General features: G+C 40.2%; 1 protein-coding gene across 2 annotated transcripts in view; it reads right to left on the bottom strand.

The window, feature by feature from the left end:
* ADAT1 (adenosine deaminase tRNA specific 1) overlaps positions 1-18,357 on the bottom strand; it is a 29,633-nt gene extending 11,276 nt beyond the window's left edge. The window contains exons 1-8 of one of the 2 annotated variants that reach the window (XM_076348777.1): positions 18,041-18,357; positions 17,182-17,250; positions 15,412-15,466; positions 14,524-14,654; positions 12,406-13,024; positions 7,140-7,285; positions 4,684-4,783; positions 1,939-2,025 (exon numbers count right to left, since the gene is read on the bottom strand). In XM_076348777.1, coding sequence (XP_076204892.1) covers positions 1,939-2,025; positions 4,684-4,783; positions 7,140-7,285; positions 12,406-13,024; positions 14,524-14,654; positions 15,412-15,466; positions 17,182-17,250; positions 18,041-18,350 — 1,517 coding nt within the window. In that variant the 5' untranslated portion in view covers positions 18,351-18,357. Of the gene's footprint in view, positions 1-1,938; positions 2,026-4,683; positions 4,784-7,139; positions 7,286-12,405; positions 13,025-14,523; positions 14,655-15,411; positions 15,467-16,972; positions 17,117-17,181; positions 17,251-18,040 lie in introns of both variants that reach the window. The other variant, XM_076348776.1, reaches the window with a different exon arrangement.
* Between the last annotated feature and the right edge of the window lie 179 nt (positions 18,358-18,536).

Here is an 18,536-nt window from a genome sequence, read left to right as displayed (position 1 = left end):
CAGAAAAATGGTAGAGGACAAAAAAAGTCAAAGGAAATTACAAAGCCACTGGAGTCTACAAAAGCCCTGAGGTGAAGTGACTTTATGTAAGCAGCACATGATCAGCACAATGAGTCACCTACCCAACAATGCACCAGCTCACGCTCTATTCTGAGGAAATTATGATGGCTAAACAAGTGAGGACAAACTCCCACCCGAAAGAGGCTAATAATTTTATATTCAAAACTGAATTAAGGAGAAAGTGTATCTCTACTTATGGAATCAGTTGAAACCGTGTCAGCAATAGCATGGCTCATGTTGACATCAGAACTTTAAAATAGTTATGAGACATTTCTACAGACACGGAAGGTAACTGCAATCTTTAATTCACAAAACTCAAAAGCAAGCAAGACCTAATAATTAAAGATCCAGGGTGCGCTTACTTTGGCTAAGTTCATCTCATCTCATGTCTTGGTACTACGAAAGGCAGAAATGGCCTATCTCCCCTACTTCCAGCCACACATACCTCCTACTTCCTTTGCACAGGTTTTATTATCCGTTTTAGCTTTCCATGAGCCAATTCAGCTCATTAGTCCAATAGAAAACACAGAAGACAAGGAAATTGTTTTCTGCTACATTAGCTAGTTGAACTGGCTCACCATGAGGTTAGAGAAGTGCTACTGATACAAGGGAGAAATCTACAGCCAGTAATAGCAGAGACTGCTGCAGGACCATCCCCATCAGCAACTACAAGCAGTTAAAATTAGCTCAACAGCTGGTATAATTGCATCCCAGAGCTGGTGAAATCATACCTGGAAATAAGCCTAAAATAAAATAAACCTCCCAAGGCAATGCATTTGGAACCTTCTACATCTCTCAGAATCTCTAAGCCAAAGTGAGAGATAAGTTTCTGTACATATGAAACTATGCCCGGCTCTATGGTAGCTATTTGGGCTGGAATACCACCAAATACGTAATGCACGTAATGCAATACCAGACCGGATGATTACCACAAGAAACTCCAGTCTGATAAACCAAATTTGTTTCTAATAATGTAAAATAAACCTCCAAGTATGGCTTCCTCAGACAAAAGCTTCTTTCTGTTCTTTCCTGAAAGTCTCCATCTACGTAATATATGCATTGCAGAAAGAGCCCTACACACTATCTCACCTTACTAGCTCTTACACCATCATACACTTAGATGAAAAAAGATTTTAGCCTAGACTTCTAAAAAAAAAAAAAAAAATTTTTTTTTTTTTACTCAAACTCTTCCTTCTTGTGAAAAAAAAGAAGTGGCATTTGATAGAATTACTAAACACCAACCAGATATCAATAATCCCACGACAATTTTGGGATGGGGGTTTTGAACGCCACCAAGGGTACAGTGCTGCAGGCAGCTGATCTAACAGCTCACGTTTTCAAAAGAAAAGATAAGACTTCCTCCTCTCATCTCCCTCTCCGCTCCTTCTTCCCCAGCTGTCCACTGCCACTTTCAGACAAGACTACTTTAACTCAGAAAAAAACCCCAAAACGTAGAGTTTTCTGCCAAGACAGCAAGTTGAAGAGGCTTACAGAGGTGTCCAACAGACACCAGATCTAGTGCAAGAGAAGGACAAGGCTCCACTGATCAGGAACAGAGTTTACCCTTTTGAAAAGTAGTAAGCCTTCAGAAGAGATCAGCTGCCCCAAATTCTTACCTTAACTCCAAACAAACAAACAACCTGCAATTTCTTCTGCCATTAATACATGAGATGCGATGGCTATTTCTCTGAGGAGGTGATTAAAAAGACCAAAAAGAGAGTCTTCCTAACCCATCAAGCACATGCCGTATTTTTAAAGTATCAAATTTTAACAACGAACTTAAAGTGAGATTCATGAGCAGGTTCTGGTACCATCACAGTATTCTTGAGTTTCATTAAGATAAATTTGCTCTTCTAAATACAATGAAAATGTCTTTACCGGAGAGTGTCTGGTAGATCCTCTTGTGAAATACTTGTCACCAGCTTTTGGAATGTATGGAAGAGTTCCACTTTACAGATCTTGGATCTGATGAAAAAAAAAGAAATCAGAAATTCTGATGGAAAAAAGGAATCAGAAATGCACTACTTACAGCTCACAGCAGTAGATCCCAGCTGAACATTTTTTATAAAAAAAAAAAATTATGTTCACTTCTCAAAGAATGTAAAAAGTTCTCCACAATTTAACTTTTCCTACCCCATCCGAGCTGCCCACCTGCCTCTTCCCTTCGTTTTAAATGTTATATTGACAAAGAGCTACATTGCCCTCATTGTCCCAGCCAGCACTCTGTCAGTTTGTAGAGAGAACATTTTAATTTCCCGACTTTGTTATCTGTGTGAGACTGCACCATCATCAGCTCACAACTACAGCAAGGTTGAGCCAGAATGACTAGTCCCAGAAGTGATCAAACAAGCACAGAAGAACTCCAAACAAACTTGTTCAAACTGACAAACTTTGTATTATTCAGAACAAATAAAAGAACCAGCAGAAATACCTGGAACAATGCTGTCCTTTTCACAATGGTGACGAGGACACATTCAGCAACAGCTGCAGGGCAGTTAAATATGAAGAGGCTCATCAAAAAATAAAGTGAGTCAAAGTTTGAAAGGTCTTTTAAAGATACCATATGCACCTCTGTCAGCTTCTCTTCCCCCAAAGAGAAGGCAATCAGAAGAGCTGTTTATAAATCATGGTTTGTTTTTGAGAGCCCCAGCTATTTTCTCTATTTAATTAAATTATTTTTATACACTGGTCTTCACAATGACTGATTCAGTTCTCCAACATGTACAAGCTGATTCTCCAGAAGCATTGAAAAACACACCAATCAAAAAAGCCTTCCTATTTTGCTAGTATGTTCTTTAAGAATCCCAAAACTGGCATGCAAAGATGCTCTAAAATTTCTTCATGTTAATCTGTCAAAGGTTCATATTGTAGTTTTTGGTGTTTTAGTTAATTAAGCATTAACAAAAGCACGTACCAGACATCTACCTATAAATTCCTTTGAGTCAGTCAGCTTTACCTTCCTTGATATTTAGTGTTATCTAGCATATTGGGGGGGGAACCCAAACAATACCCCCCCAGCAATCACCCTGAGATTCCTTGAGAGAGAAAAAACAGGGTAGAAATAAAAGTCTTGTTTATTATTAAACACACACACACCCCTCAATAAGGCTATAAATTCCTTATTTTCTTGATAAAAGTTCCTTTTGTGACCATTTATCACAAAAGCGTGAACAGTTTACTTATTCCTTGACACTGTTTTTAATCCTGATTTCCTAAGGAAACGAGATCTTTGCAATCACAGTCTTGTAGGCCCTCTCTAATAACTTTTGAAATGTTTTAGTGAATTTCAAGCACATGTAAAAAAGAAAGGAGGATCTCTCAACAATAATTAAATTCCTACAGTTTTGTGCAAACTGGCAGCTAGCAGATGGCTCTAAAGTTTTAGAGTTGATACACAAATGCTACATAATAAATTTAAGCCTACTGAGAAAAAGGGGTTGGTTGGTTTGTTCGATCTTTCACACATCTTCTGGAATACATGACACACCACATATTGAAAACTAATATTCCACAGTGCAAATGAAGCCTGTCTCAAAAGACACACTAAGTCATGCAGGTCACCTGTGCTAACGATACCCCAGATACCACTACTGGTCACAAACCACAAAGTTCCTGGTCCTCTTCTTTCCAGGGAATATTTGGAAATACCAGGATAAACTTCAGTCAAGTCAGGCCTAACTTCAAGAAGCTCAGAATGTGCAACTCACAGGCATGTGAATGAATTCTCCAAAAGAATTGTCTAAGCTCTACTTATCATTTTATTCACTACTGTCAGGATTATCTTCTTTCTCCCAGAAAGCCTGGGAAAAATAAACAATATGATCATTGATAAATTGGTAGTATAAGCAGCCAACAACCAAAACATGACCCCAACCCTCAAGCTGAACTTCCACAGACCAATGATAATTTTGGTCACCTCACCTAAACTGAGGAAAGTGTAGAGAGATGGAGAAATTTGTCTGCAGGTGTTTACAAGTAATTCCTCTCAACCACAAGAAAAATATGTAACTGTTTCTTTAAACATTAATAGTTGATAGAAGATTATGGTGTTTCTTAAAGAGCACAGTGTCAAGACGACAATCAGAAAGGTGACATGTTTTGTGTTAGGAATCTGCTGCAAGCATTTCATAACCTTTCCAAACTTTAAGGCAGAAAGTCACATTTCAAAGCAACACTTTTAACAATCACACATCCAGGTCAGCTGGCCTGAGTCTTACAGAAAAAGAAATCTGTAAAAAGAGGACCTGCAACACACCCATTTCCTTCAGAGTCATCAACCCAAAAGATACAAAGCAAAAATTCTGCTAACCAATAAATAAGCTGTCTTTTAATAAAAATTGATCATAGTCCCCCACCACCATTATCTACAATGCTCTCTTTAATCAACAGGACAAAGAAGAAATACGATAAACTTAACCCTCACTCAACTTTTGTCATTCCAACTCCCTTTCTCTCCCTCACACAGTGACTCTTCCTTTTCTCCCACTCCCTACCTTTCCCCTTTTTCCCCACTCCCTAGATTTCTTTCTGCTCTCACAATGCACTACACATCACATGAGCTGTCAGAGGCATGTACACTAACAAATAAGATATATGCATCCAGATATCACAACATTCTCACACCTGCTCTGATGGCTCCCAATCCCCTTCTTTGTTGTTCCCTGCCGGAAGCCATCTGAGGTTACATCCAGAGGTTGCTCAGGGACTGCACTCCAACTGATAGCTGTAGAAGAAAGGATTATGAACAAGGCAGATGCTCTCATCACAAAAGCAGAACTTAACGGTTCCTTTCATTCTATGTGTTCACATGATACTATGCTGCTTCCCAAAATAATTCAAACTAGAAAAAGGACCATGGTTCTCTAGGGCCAGGATTCCAGTACCTAAAAGAACAGGTAAATTCTGTTTAATAAAAAAAAAAAAAAAATAATAATAATATACACACACAGCGCTTTCATCTTAATCAGGTCCTTTGAGAATCCATGCCTTTAAGTATTTGGCTTCCAGCTTTGCAATTCTCCCCTTTTTAGGGGGATTCTACTTTCTTTTGTGCATCCTGTCTGGACAAAGCATGAAGAAATTTCCAAGTCAGATGGCTTATTTTCATATCAGGCTGTGAAATACTCCCCCCAAGCTACTTGCACCGGTCACTCTATGTTTTCCTTATTAATTTACTGTGTACTATTATTTTGTTGTGTATTGTATACTCTAAATAGTTCTATGTTTGATAACTGACATACATCAAGTATCTGTAGACTTTACTTGAAAAATATTATTAGCTAGTAGTCAAATTAAAATAATTTGTTGGAAGAGATAGCAAGTGCCAACAACCTTATCCTTTACCCCCATTCTGGTAACCTTATTACCATCTTAGACTGTAAACTTCTTAATGCTGAAACTCTGCATGCCATACCTTACAGATTTATAACTAATCAGCAAAGCATCAGTAGCATGTTAACAGAAACAAAACTGACTGACATGCCCAATCTGTCCCTCCATAGCCTAACAACAGTTCCTTTAACTTCTACTGCCTTGAGACAATTTTTGTTCCTTAAGTTCTCCCATTTCTCTGTGTTCCTAACAGGCAAAACAGTTGCACATGCATTAACTCTAAAGACTATTTTCTTTAGAGCTTCTCTCCTTCATGATACCACCTTGCCGTTCAAGATGTTCAAAAACTACACATTATAAAGCATATTACGGAGACTGGTTATGTTAATCATACTTGTATTATGATTCAACTGTATGCTGCAATTGCCATACTCTGCTAAGTGTAAATTGTACTTGCATTGTGATTTAGGTACAACGTTGTATCACTCTACTAAATTAAAATCCCGTGTGATGTCAAATAACATTAAATAGATACAACTGGTATGAAACATTAAACCCTTCATGTGTGGAGTATCTAAACCCAAAAAATTTACTTAAAAGTGGAAACATTTTATATTCTTTCATTTCTTCATAGTTATCGCAAACTTCAAAATATTAAACGGAACACATTTTTCTTTTTAAAAATACCAGCTGAAACGTTCCTATCAAGCATATTTCAATACTCAGTGTAACAGCCCTGAATTTAGAGTTTATTCTGATTTTCACCCCTTCAAGAAAAATCAACCTGGCATAATTCACATATGCAAAAAAGTGTGATAAAGCATCATGCATCTTTACTTAACAGAATGACCTGAGTAACTGTACAGAAAGAAAGGCATACACAGGAATTTAGTCACAGTTCGCTTCCGATCTTTTTTGCTAAGTGAATTGGCACCATTTTTCAATGATGGATTTTGTTTCCTATCTCACACCATCGAAATCTTTTCCTTCCTGGCACCTCTAAATGACTCCAATTTAATGAATCTGAATTCCATTAAGGAACCCTTTATTTCCATTCTATTTTATCATCAGCTCTACTGTAATAGAACAACTTCCAGTTAAGCCAGAAAAGTACACAACAGCAGAAGGTAGGCATGTCCAAGTTTAAAGAAACTGCTTAACCATATACATACAGTGGCAGTTCCATTGGTTTTTTTTCCCCAAATGAGACCATGTTGCTAAATCACAACGTGACTTGCATATTCATTCATCACCATGACAAAAACCGCAATGTCCAAAACCTCTATCAATTAAACCTTCACACTATACTACTCTGTATTCTTTCTACGTTCACAGATTTCTGGAGCAATTGCAAGCATAACTCAGCATGGCAAGTCTTCTGTTCATTACCAAGGAGAATGCAAAACTAACTGAAACAAGAAGCCTTTTGATATTTTTGTTTTCTTATTGCCCTCAGAACTTTTGCGTTCGCTGGTTATTTTCTGTCTTTGTTTAGATCATAAATTCTTAATGGCATCAACCAAGTGTTTATTCAGTCTGAAAACTCCCTACAGGGAACTAGAGGCCGAGCTGAATATTATTAATTATTAACAATTAAGTTCTGGCCTGAAATTAATTTCTTGCTCTAAGTCACACTTTGCCTCTAGCACTGGCAATGAATGATGTTCCGTTTTAGGAAACCACCAAAACCACCTAATTTCTGTTTGGACTTTTGCACACAGTTATGCAACTAGCCCAAGGTAACTCACCTGCACTACAAGGAACAAGTTTTGTTCTGCTGTTAGTTTGAACTTCCTGAATTGCCTGACGGCTATGTTCAAATCGAAGATCCGATTGCAGCAGCTTAACCTCATGAGTGAGAAAACCATCTGGTAAAAATGAGATGTGCTGACACCTAAAGTAAACATGGAAAAATGCAAGTGATTTTAAGTCTGGCCTTCCCAAACAAGCTGATATTGTGCAATTTCCCTTCAAAATCTAAAACATGTTACTTTACATCGAAACTGAATTGAACATGAGTTATAGAAGAGAGACGAGGAGATTTGGGGGCTTTTTTCCCTTCAAAAAAGTATTTGTTAAAAAAAACAAAGCCACATAGCTTAAGACCTTGTCCGTCCTAGAAAAACCACGATGAATTGATTTTTAAAAAGGTCTAGTTAAAAGCTAGTATAATCGATGGAGACAAAGTATGCAGGATAAAAACTGCAATATACTTCTGCAATCACAATGAAAAATAATAATCAAAGTATTTACATAGTCAAACATATTACAGCAACAACTGTTTTATGAACCTAAAGGTTCATAATCAAAGACTAGAAAGATACAAAATATACTTACAGTTCCACGTATAATCTCATCTTTGTTACCTTTAAATTACTGTCACACACTGAATGGGATTAGGATCATATGAAGAGGAAAAAACAGCATGTGTTTAATCATCATAATATTTACATAGAGCAGGAATGAATTAAGACTGAGGTTCATATTGTCAGATGTAACAGTCTGAAAAGGTGCCTGACTTTGCAATCTAAGACTAATAAGGCCGGGCAAATTCTTGTCCCATGTGTTACAGAGTGAGGAAAGGATTATCCAGTAAGCTCCACTGGACAGGTAGCTAGAGTTTCCCCTATTAATATATTATGACCTCTTTTATAACCATCCTAGAAGGATGTAAGGCTATGGAGAAAAGGAGTTACTAAACCAAGTCAAACCCTTCAGATGAACTGGTCTAGTAACTGCCTCTTGAAGGGAGTGGTTAGCTCCCCGGTTTCTTTCTTGCTCTCCTTTCCCTCCACTCCACCCAGTTCTATTTACCGTCCTCTAATGCTTGCCAATTCCTTTGTTGCATTGATTCACCCTCCTAAGCACGAAAAATATCCACTTCCTATCCTTTTATTGCTGGGATAGTTTTCATCAACTCAAGGATCTGAGGAGCAAGAAACCCAGTGCACAGCAGATGACTTTCCTCATTTAGCAGCAGTGCACTTCACCTCCCACATAAATTTCCCTCAGGTGACAGGTTGTGTTATCAGAGCTCTGCTACTCACAGTAGGGAGAAAATGAAATCTTGAATGTAATTCAAATCAAAGCAGCAGACAATTTTTTACCACCATGGAAATGCACATAAGCTTTGCCTTTCCAGTCTAACACAACTCTTACTCTTTTTCCAGCTGACCAGTACAAGCTGTCACATGTTAGGTGCCCTGAACCACTTCAGTGAATCACAGAATGGTTGAGGTGGGAAGGGACCTCCAGAGGTCATCTGGTCCAACCCCTCCCTGCTCAAGCAGGGCTACCTACAGCCAGCTGCCCAGGACCGTGTCCAGATGGCTTTTGAGTATCGCCAAGGTGGGAGACTCCACAACCTCCCTGGGCAACCTCTGCCAGTGCTCTGTCACCCACACAGTGAAAAAGTGTTTCCTGATGTTCAGAGGGAACCCCCTGTGTTTCCATTTGTGCCCACTGCCTCTGGTCCTGTCACTGGGCACCACTGAAAACAGCCTGGCTCCATCTTCTTTGCACCCTCCCTTCAGGTATTTATACACATTGGTAAGATCCCCCTGAGCCTTCTCTTCTCCAGGCTGAACAGTCCCAGCTCTCCCAGCCTTTCCTCATATGAGAGATGCTCCAATCCCTTAAACACCTTCGAGGCCCTTTGTTGGACTCTCTCCCATACGTCCATGTCTCTCTTGTACTGAGGAGCCTAGAACTGGACACAGCACTCCAGGTGTGGCCTCACCAGTGTCAGCAGAGGCGAAGGATCACCTCCCTGGACCTGCTGGCAACGCTTTGCCTAATGCAACCCAGGGTACCATTAGCCGCCTTTGCTGCCAGGGCACACTGCTGGCTCATGTTCAACTTGGGGTCTAGCAGGACCCCCCAGTCCTTTTCTGTGAAGCCGTTTTCCAGCTGGGCAGCCCCTAGCATATATACTGGTGCATGGGGCTGCTCCTCTACAAGGTGCGGGACTTTGCACTTCCCCTTGTTGAACTTCATGAGGTTCCTACCTTTCTCCAGCCTGTTGAGGTCCCTCTGGATGGCAGCACAATCCCCTGGCATATCAGCCATTCCTCCCGGTTTTGAGACATCAGCAAACTTGCTGGGGGTACACTCTGCGACATCATCCAGATCATTAATGAAGATGTTAAACAGGACTGGACCTAATATTGACCCCTGGGGTACACGGCTAGTTACACCTCCAACTACATTTTGTCCAATGATCACCACCCTCTGGGCTCAGCCATTCAGCTGGTTTTCAATCCACCTCACTGTCTGCTCATCCAGCCCATACTTTAACAGATTCTCTATGAGGATCTTACAAGAGGCAGTGTCAAAGGCCTTACTGAAGTCTAGGTAGACAATATCCACTGCTCTCCCCTCATCTACCAGGCCAGTCACTTCATCATAGAAGTCTTTCAAGTTGGTCAAGCACGACTTCCCCTTGGTGAATCCATGCTGACTACTTTTGACGATTTTCTTGTCTTTCATGTGCCTGGAAATGATTTCCAGGATTAGCTGCTCCATCTCCTTCCCAGGTATCAAGGTGAGGCCGACTAGCCTGTAGTTCCCTGGGTCCTCCTTCTTGCCTTTCTTGAAGAATGGAGACACATTTGCTTTCCTCCAGTCTTTGGGAACTTCTCCCAGCCACCATGATCAATCAAAGATCAATGGGAGTAGCCTCACAATGACATCTGCCAACTCCCTCAGCTCTCCTGAGTGCATCAGGAGACGCAGATCATCAGGGCCCAGGGACTTAAGCCTGTCTAGTGTTCTTAAGTATTCCCTGACCTGATCCTCTTCCACCAAAGGTATGTTCTCCTTGCACCAGACTTTCCCCCCATTCTCTAGGACCTGGGATTCCTGAAGGCCGGTCTTGCTAGTAAAGACTGAGGCAAAGAAAGCATTCAGTACCTCAGCCTTTTCCATATCCTGTGTAACCAGGTCCCCCATCTCATTCAGCAGCAAGTCCACGTTTTCCTTAGCCTTCCTTTTGTCACCTATGTACTTAGAGAAGCCCTTCTGGTCTTTGACATCCCTTGCCAGATTCAATTCCAGTTGAGCTTTAGCTTTCTCAACCTCATCCCTGCATACAGAGACACTGCCTCTATATTCCTCCTAGGTTACCTGCCCTTGCTTCCACCTTCCATATGCTTCCTTTTCATGTTTGAGTTTGGCCAGGAGCTCCTTGTTCATCCACGCAGGCCTCCTGACATTTTTGCCTGATTTCCTATTCGTCAGGATGGACCACTCTTGAGCTTGGAGGAGGTGATCCTTGAACATTAACCAGTTTTTAAGGGCCCCTCTCGCCTCCAGAGCCTTATCCCATATGACTCTTCCAAGCAGATCTTTGAAGAGGCCAAAGTCTGCTCTCCTGAAGTCCATGGTTGTGAGCTTGCTTTTTACTCTCCTCCCTCCACTCAGAATCCTGAACTCCACCATCTCATGGTCACTGCAACTAAGGCCTCCTTTGACCTTCACATCCCCGATGAGCCCCTCACTGCTGGCGAGTATGAGGTCCAGCACAGTACCTCTCCTTGTTGGCTCCTCTATCTGCCATTTCAATCATTCCTAAAGGTGAATCAGGTTCAAAAATTCCACTTCTTTTTATATTGCAGAGCCGGAGGATGAGAAACAAGTATGCCAAATCCAGAGTTGCAGAGCCACAAACCTCATCCTTTACAGAAGCTGAAGGCCTAGAGTCTCATGGTAGAATTCTGAAGCGCATCCCTCAGAATGCATGAAGACTATAAAAGGTAAGCTTGCACTGCACACCCAAATCAGTGTGAATAAAAGTGGTGGAATAGACCAATGAGATATTAGCTTGCATGCAAGTGCAAAGTGTCCCAGAAGAATGAAGTTTTGCTCAAAAAGCAACAAACTGACAATCAACGCTAATAGAAACAACTGTTGACAGGAAATCATGACTTTCCAATCTGGTTGCCAAACAGCACTCATCTTTCTAAACCTAAATATACTCCACCACTCCACAGCAATTTCTGCATTAGGTCTAGAACTCAGTTTCCATGGGCTGCACAGCACACCTGAAGGCACATGATACAGTTTTCAAAAACCTCTACTGAGAGCAGACTGACAATACGATTTTGAAATTTTACATGGGATGGACTTGTATGCATATGCAATGACCCAAGTATTAACCTCCTGGACAATTTTCAGTTTGGATCCAAGCTTAGGAAGACAGCAGAAAGTAAACTGGTTTTACTACAATTCCCTTTAAAGCAAGTTTAAAATACTGCATCTTTTACTTGCTGGAAAGTAAGTCCAAAAGCAGGGTCTAAAATCAGCAAAAGCTTCAGAAGAAATAAGCAGTTCATTTAAGGCTAAATTATAAAAAGGTTTGTAAGGACAACCAGAAAGACATCTTTTCCACAGTGCAAAAGTCTACCTATGCATTCATTTGGAGTAATTTCAGTCAGATTGCCTTTAGGACGGATGGATTTGGGGGCTTTTTAATTTAATTTTAGGAATGGTCCTGCAAGAAATAAAAGCTGCTTTTGCTCACCAACACAATTCTATAAAAGGAAACTTATAGATATTCAGAATGACTTTGTGGAGTATGGATAACTGAATAAATTAAAACTTTTCTTGACCCTGCTTGAGGAAATAAATTCAGGAAGAGGGCAAGGAAAGTTCAACTCCACTATGCTAAAAAACTTCACTACGCTGAGTTTGTGTCCTTCTGGCTGCTTTTTCTGCTGAAAGGCTTCTAGAAAAACTGAGGTGGGTAACAGCTTCTCACTGTTCCATGAAGGGACAACCAAGGGGATCCTGAATCTAATGGAAATTCTTTTGTGAATCTTCAAGTCTGATCCATCAGCAGTAGTCACCTTTTCTCCATACTACACAGGGCTACTTTTTGAAAATGTGAATTTGCAGAAATTCACATTTTCTGCAAATTACTTTGGTGCAAAGTCCTGATATTTGTGTGACACATGTTGTCTTCCATAACTCATTGCCTCCATACACACTATCTGATTTCCAAAGGAGAGAACTTACCTTTCAATAATTGCTCTCCGCATAGCTTCTTGGCTATATGGACACTTCCCCACTATAATTGCTGACAGATACAATGGATACTGCAGGAAATGCATCAGAAGAGCTCCTTGACACCCTAACACATTCCAGCGAGCCAGTTTATCACTGCAGGACATAGAGCATGTTCTGTCCCCACGACCTGGCTTCACTCGTAATAATCCCACACAGTGATACCCTAGCCCAGGTATCCGGGCATCACCCAGCTCTCCAGGTACGCATTTTGCTCCAGTTCTATAAACATCTACTACCTTCGGTCTCCCTAAGCCAGTCTCCTTATTAGCTGTTTGTATCTCTGCAGAAGAGTCACAGCTCTTTGGATTTGTGTCGCCATCTCGTTTCACAGATACTTGCTGAACAGCCAGGTCTTCAGTGATTACAGAAGAATAATCATCATTGTCAGTTTTCATTCTCTTGATTATATGATTACTTGCCATTTTCTCTGATTTCCTTTTATCTTCTGGACCCAAACGATCATGGTTACTTATACACTCTGCTGATTGTCCAGCTGCATCATCTCCAGTCACTGGCTTAGAAAGCTGGTTCTCTGGTTCACTAATTGGAATAATAGAAGCATCTCCACCTAGAACAAAAGAATTAACATCAAAATTGGCCAAAAACACCTCTCTCATGACTGGAACACATCACGCCAGTAATATTATGGCTACTACTAGCTTTCACAGATTTGCACTCAGGAAAATTTAATTATGAGAACACACTTTTCAAACAACATTGCCCTGTACAATGATGAATCAGACTTCGCTGAAATTTGAGCCAACATGTTTAATTTCAACTTCTGCATTCTACCTAAGAAATAATAAAAAATGCAAAATTTAAAACAAAGATTATAAAGCAAAAGGTGTCAAAGGCATTTGACAGACTACAAGCAGTGCTGAAGACTCACAGGAAAACTAGTCTGATCTAACTAAACAATACAAACCTCTAAAGAATAATTAAAGAATAAATTCTATAAAGAATAATTAAAGAATAAATTCCATCCTATCAAATAAGGATGGAAATTTTAATCTGTATTCCTAAAACAAGCTCAAGACCAAAATTCTGAAGCTCAGCTCAAAGCAAACAAAGCCTGACAGGCGTGTGAGAAAAAGGCAGTCAGGAAATTATTTTTGCTATTAAATTTGAAGATTTAGATTCTATTCTCATATTGCATTAACAAAGAAAACCATCATAGCATATTCCAGCAATGCCATAAAAATCATGAAAATGTACGAGCAACTAATTCACTATGTGAAGTACTGATGAGGCATATTTTGAGAGTGCTTAGATTTCTTTGCTCTGGTAACAGACTAGCGGTTGAAGAACACGCTGGTAAGAGTGTGGTAACATCGAGACATCCGATAAGCTGGTAGACCAAGAGGTCGCCTTCCTACATTTTGCCAATAGATCCTCATCTTTGTGGTGTTGTTTTTTTTAAAAACACACAAAGAGCATTTTCCATGACAAAACAAAAAGTTGCATTCCATTCCATAAGAAGTTTTGGGTTGGGGGGTGGTGGTGGTGTTTTGTGGGTGGGGCTTTTTTGGTTGTTTCTTGGGAGTTTGGTTTTGTTGGATTTTTCTTGGGGGGGGATGTCCTGTTTTGTTTTGGTTTTTTTGTTTGGTTGGTTTTTGTTTGGTTGGGGTTTTTGGTGGGGTTTTTTTGTTGTTGTGTTGGGTTTGTTTGGGTTTTTTGAACTGTGGTAAATGTCAATGTTTTTTATTAAAATTTGAATCCAAGGAGACAACATTTAAAGAAAAGCAACCAGGAAATATGACAGGACCTGACAAGTATGTTAGTTTCTGGAAAAGAAAATAGTAGCCATTATTGTTTACAGAGAACGTGAAACATTCCACTATATAATGAGCAGTATTAGATTTACGGGGTTCTCATGAATCACATCCAGTGAGATAAAATGCCAAATGTATCTGTGGAGGACCAGTCAAGTACATCTTAGGGCACATACAGATAACATGAGCTACTGCCTCACTCTCACTCCCAACCAAAGAGGACCAAAGAAAGGCAAGGGGCAGAAAAAATTCTACAAGTGGGAGCCATGAAATTGGTTCACTCCAGCATACTCACATGGGGTATGACTGGAGAAGAAAACAAATATGATATTTGGTTTGAGTTTCCATTTCCCAGTTTCAGTTCCTGGAATAAAGATACTGCACTGCTGATGGGAAGCTGCCAGCCACATCTGATAGAGAAGATACCTGTTAGGCAGAAAGTTTTCATGAAACATTTACTTCATTTTTGATGCATGGGAAAACAACAAAAATTAGATGCCCACTAGTGCCTGTTCTTTCCCGATGAAGTCTATGAGGAGCCAATCAGTTATGCTTCTACAGATAGATGGGATCCAACATACTCCACAAACACATCATTGGACCCTTAATAACAGACCTCAAAGGGCTGGCTTCAGTGGAGTTAACTATCTCCTCAAATCGTGTATCTAAGGTCCCCTCCTCTCACTCTGTATTTTTACCAGCACTGCAACCCAACCAATTCTGTGAGAGCCAGTTTAGTGGCATCAAACCACACGAGATACACTCGTTCCTGTAGCATTACTGTTCTCCTGGCTCAGTTCCTTGAACCAGCTTATCCCATGTGAACAAGACGACTGGTATGTCGGAAACAGCAAGGCTACCCTTGACAACTAGTCATCAGACCAGCATTGACGTCACATGAAATCAGATCCTATTTCTTTGTACAGAGGCTCTACAAGAATGAGAAAGAAACAAGCTTTTGTGAAAGGGCCTTAACACCACCTAGAAGTGTAAAAATTAGGTTAAACTCCTGCTAACAAAGGGAAAAAAAAGTGTTGCCTACACAGAAGTAATACCGTCTCTTTCATTACATTCTCATCCCTGAAGCTGCAAAATCTGGCTATTTCAGCTATAGGTCAAAACCATTTGTATCACAACAACCTCAAGTTGCACTGAATAACAGCATGCAAACTTCATGCCTCACCTCTGGAAGCTCCTCTTGGCCACAATTTCAGCATGACTGTCATTCAGAATGTCTCCTAAAGCAACAACCAAATGAGACCATACATATCATTACTGAAAAGGAGACGAACAAAGCAAGCAGAATTTGACAAATGACAGTTCTCCAGATTCGTTAGCATTTGAAGGTTTAACATTGGTATTAGGCTATTTCAAGATATTTAAACTTCCAATCACTACAAAAGGAGGTCAATAGCCTACACAAATGAAGGATAAAAGTCTTCGCTCTGCAGCAAGTCAAGAGACTTGTTTAAATACCAAATTTGCACTCTTCTGAAATCTGAAATCCTTTGAGTTGAATAAAACACTGGCTTCCTTCAAAACCTTCCTGATGTTTGTTCTTAATAGTAAATCTTGATATTCTCAGATTAAGCGTAACATCCAGAAAATTTCAAGTATTTGTTAAGCTTTTGGTTGAAGTTTCTTGTTGCACTTTGCCCTACAATTTAAATTACTTTCTTGTAAATAATTCTGATTTTACCAGGTTTACACACCTCACTTCCTGCAGTATCTGCCTATTGTGGTATCTAAAGGAACAGGATCTGTAGATCAGCTTTTACTTCAGCAATAAAAGGCCAGGCGATGAAAGTACTCTTTAACAGTTCTAAAAGTTTAAAGTTTCAAAGTTCTCTAACAGGCAACCATTAACATGACCTACCACCCAAGTTAATTTAAAAATAAATGAATGTTATCATAAGAGAAAAATATTTTCTAAACTTAAGATCACTGAAGACAAACAACAGAGAGAAGAACTAGCTTTACTTTTTTCTAGTCAAATTTCTACTTTGACTCTTAGTACCTAGGTTGTAAGTAGTACAACAGTTTAATCACAATTTTCCTAAATCAATCAGAAAAATGTCTGTATTAATACTCTTCTGATGGCTAAGTCACAAGAAACATCAACAAAAATCTAAGATACAGAATTTAGTTTCTTCTCTTTTGCTCCACTAATTCATTTCAGTATGAAGGACATTATACAGAACATGAAATAGCCCGAAAGTGATGCATGCAAAACCATTTCTCCTATCTGGCTCTACTCCTCCTCTGAAGTCTAAAGAAGGTAGAAAGCCCTGTACCTCATAGTCACAAACACTTTTCCTCCTTAGTCACTTTTCAGCATTAATTACTATGGCTTCTCCCCTCTCCTAGGAGGGGGGACAGATACATTCCGAATTAAAAAATGGACATGCAGAGCAAGGAAAAGTCCTACAATAAATGGTAAGAAATGGTAGCTGTGGGAAGTCATGTATCTACCCATACATTTATTGTACAAACACTTAAAACTATCTAGCTGCAGAATATATGGTAAGGGAGAAAAAGCCTGTTAGTACCTTTCCGGTGTCACCCCTACCCTAACTCAGCAGTAGTTATCTTTTGCATCAGACCACAATAAAACTAGACTGTAACAGGTGACTGAAGCACAATTATTTTGCTTATGTTTTGTTTTGCTTTTAGTTATGAAGTCTTTGGGTATGCAGACTCAGGGCCTAAACTACACATTTCCACATATAAAAAAGTTTATTCACCTTTAAGGCAGCAAGTGCAGCAAACTTTAGGGCAGCCATTCTGGCTGCCTAAGCCCCTCTCTCCTTGACGAGGTGAGGTCTGCCTTAAACTTCTGGCTTCAGTCCAGAAGTCTGAGCTCAATGCCTTGGACATTTTCATTGATTCTAAGACACCAGCAAGAAAGAAGGTAGCATAAGTAGTCTGTTCTTGGATTTCACATCATACTTACCAGTTTTTCTCATTTTGTTTTGGCCAATACATTTTGTTCCAGTTCCCATAGCAACAACTTCCTTTGTTACTGAAAAAAGAAACAACATTAACTGAACAAACTATCGCCAGAAGCATTGCTTTGGTACAGTCATTCTGGTAAGACAACACACAGAACATTTGCGTGGAAGAGAAGGTACAGGGAGGCAGGCCATTGGACATTCCAGAAAGGAAACAGTATCAGCTGGAGAACTGAACCTAGTAGGCAGAACCACCAGTGCTAGGAAAAGTCTGTGATCCCACAGCAGGAGTGCTAACACAGGCTTCATATGCTAAGGCAACACACAGTGGACACTGGCATAGGATTCCTCAAACATGTAAGAGAGAAGCATGGGATACAATCTGCATGACAACATGGAAGTGCCAGTAAGGGAAAGGAAGATGATGGTGAACTAACACAAACACACAATGTAATAACACAGTCTGTTAAAGGAGAGCGGACTGAGACCTTTCTAGGATTCTTTCAAACAGTAGCCAAACACACTTTTGCAAGGGTTCACATTAGGAATTCAGGTCCTGCCTAGACTTTTGCCACTTATTGAATAGCCAAACGCAGGCTTTCATCTTCTTAGTTACAGGCGGGGAAAAACAGCCTTTCACTATAACCACCTCTTTCCAGACAGAAGCTGTAAAAGCTTTTACAATCACAAAGAGTAAAGAATTTGGGTGGAGACTAAAACGGAACAGGAAGGGGTGTATGGTTTTTTTTAGAAGGTATCTTGAAAATAAATAAATAACTAAATAAAAAGCATCAAGGACTGCCACCTCCTCACCCCCTTCCCTCCCACCACCCCCCCCAAATCCCCGTAACTCATTCTTACCCTGCAGATTCCCTGGACTAGGAAGAACCTCTCTTTGGGTTGCAGACTCCACTTTGACAACAGCTGCCAGTGAAGTCCATTCCCTGTTTCGATCTGGTTTCCCCTGCTTAGGGAGTCTGGTCCTATAATGTAGGTAACATAGCTCAGCAATTTCATCAGCTGACCACATGGCTCCTGGTGCAAGTGCAGGTTCTAAACAGAATTGGATTCCATCACAACACTGATTAACCCCCATCTCTTCAAATCCTACTGCCTTGTTCCGCACGACACCTTCCTGTACCAGATTCCAATATCCAAGGCCTAACTGCATCACCCCTTTCAGGATTATTTATAAGAAACGTATCATATGGAATAAATAACTTTTTTTCCAAATCACTAGGAATAAAAAACAATGCTAGAACCCTTCTAGTCTGGCAGCAGGTGAGATTGCTGGGTTCCCACTACGCAGCAGTCAAGTGTTCATCACACCACTGTCCCCGTGCGGTCCCTGCACCAC

Source organism: Aptenodytes patagonicus, chromosome 11, assembly GCF_965638725.1.
Source record: "Aptenodytes patagonicus chromosome 11, bAptPat1.pri.cur, whole genome shotgun sequence".
Taxonomy (NCBI): Eukaryota; Metazoa; Chordata; class Aves; order Sphenisciformes; family Spheniscidae; genus Aptenodytes; species Aptenodytes patagonicus.
Note: the sequence above shows the minus strand (reverse complement) of the source record. Positions and strands in the feature narration are given on the sequence as shown.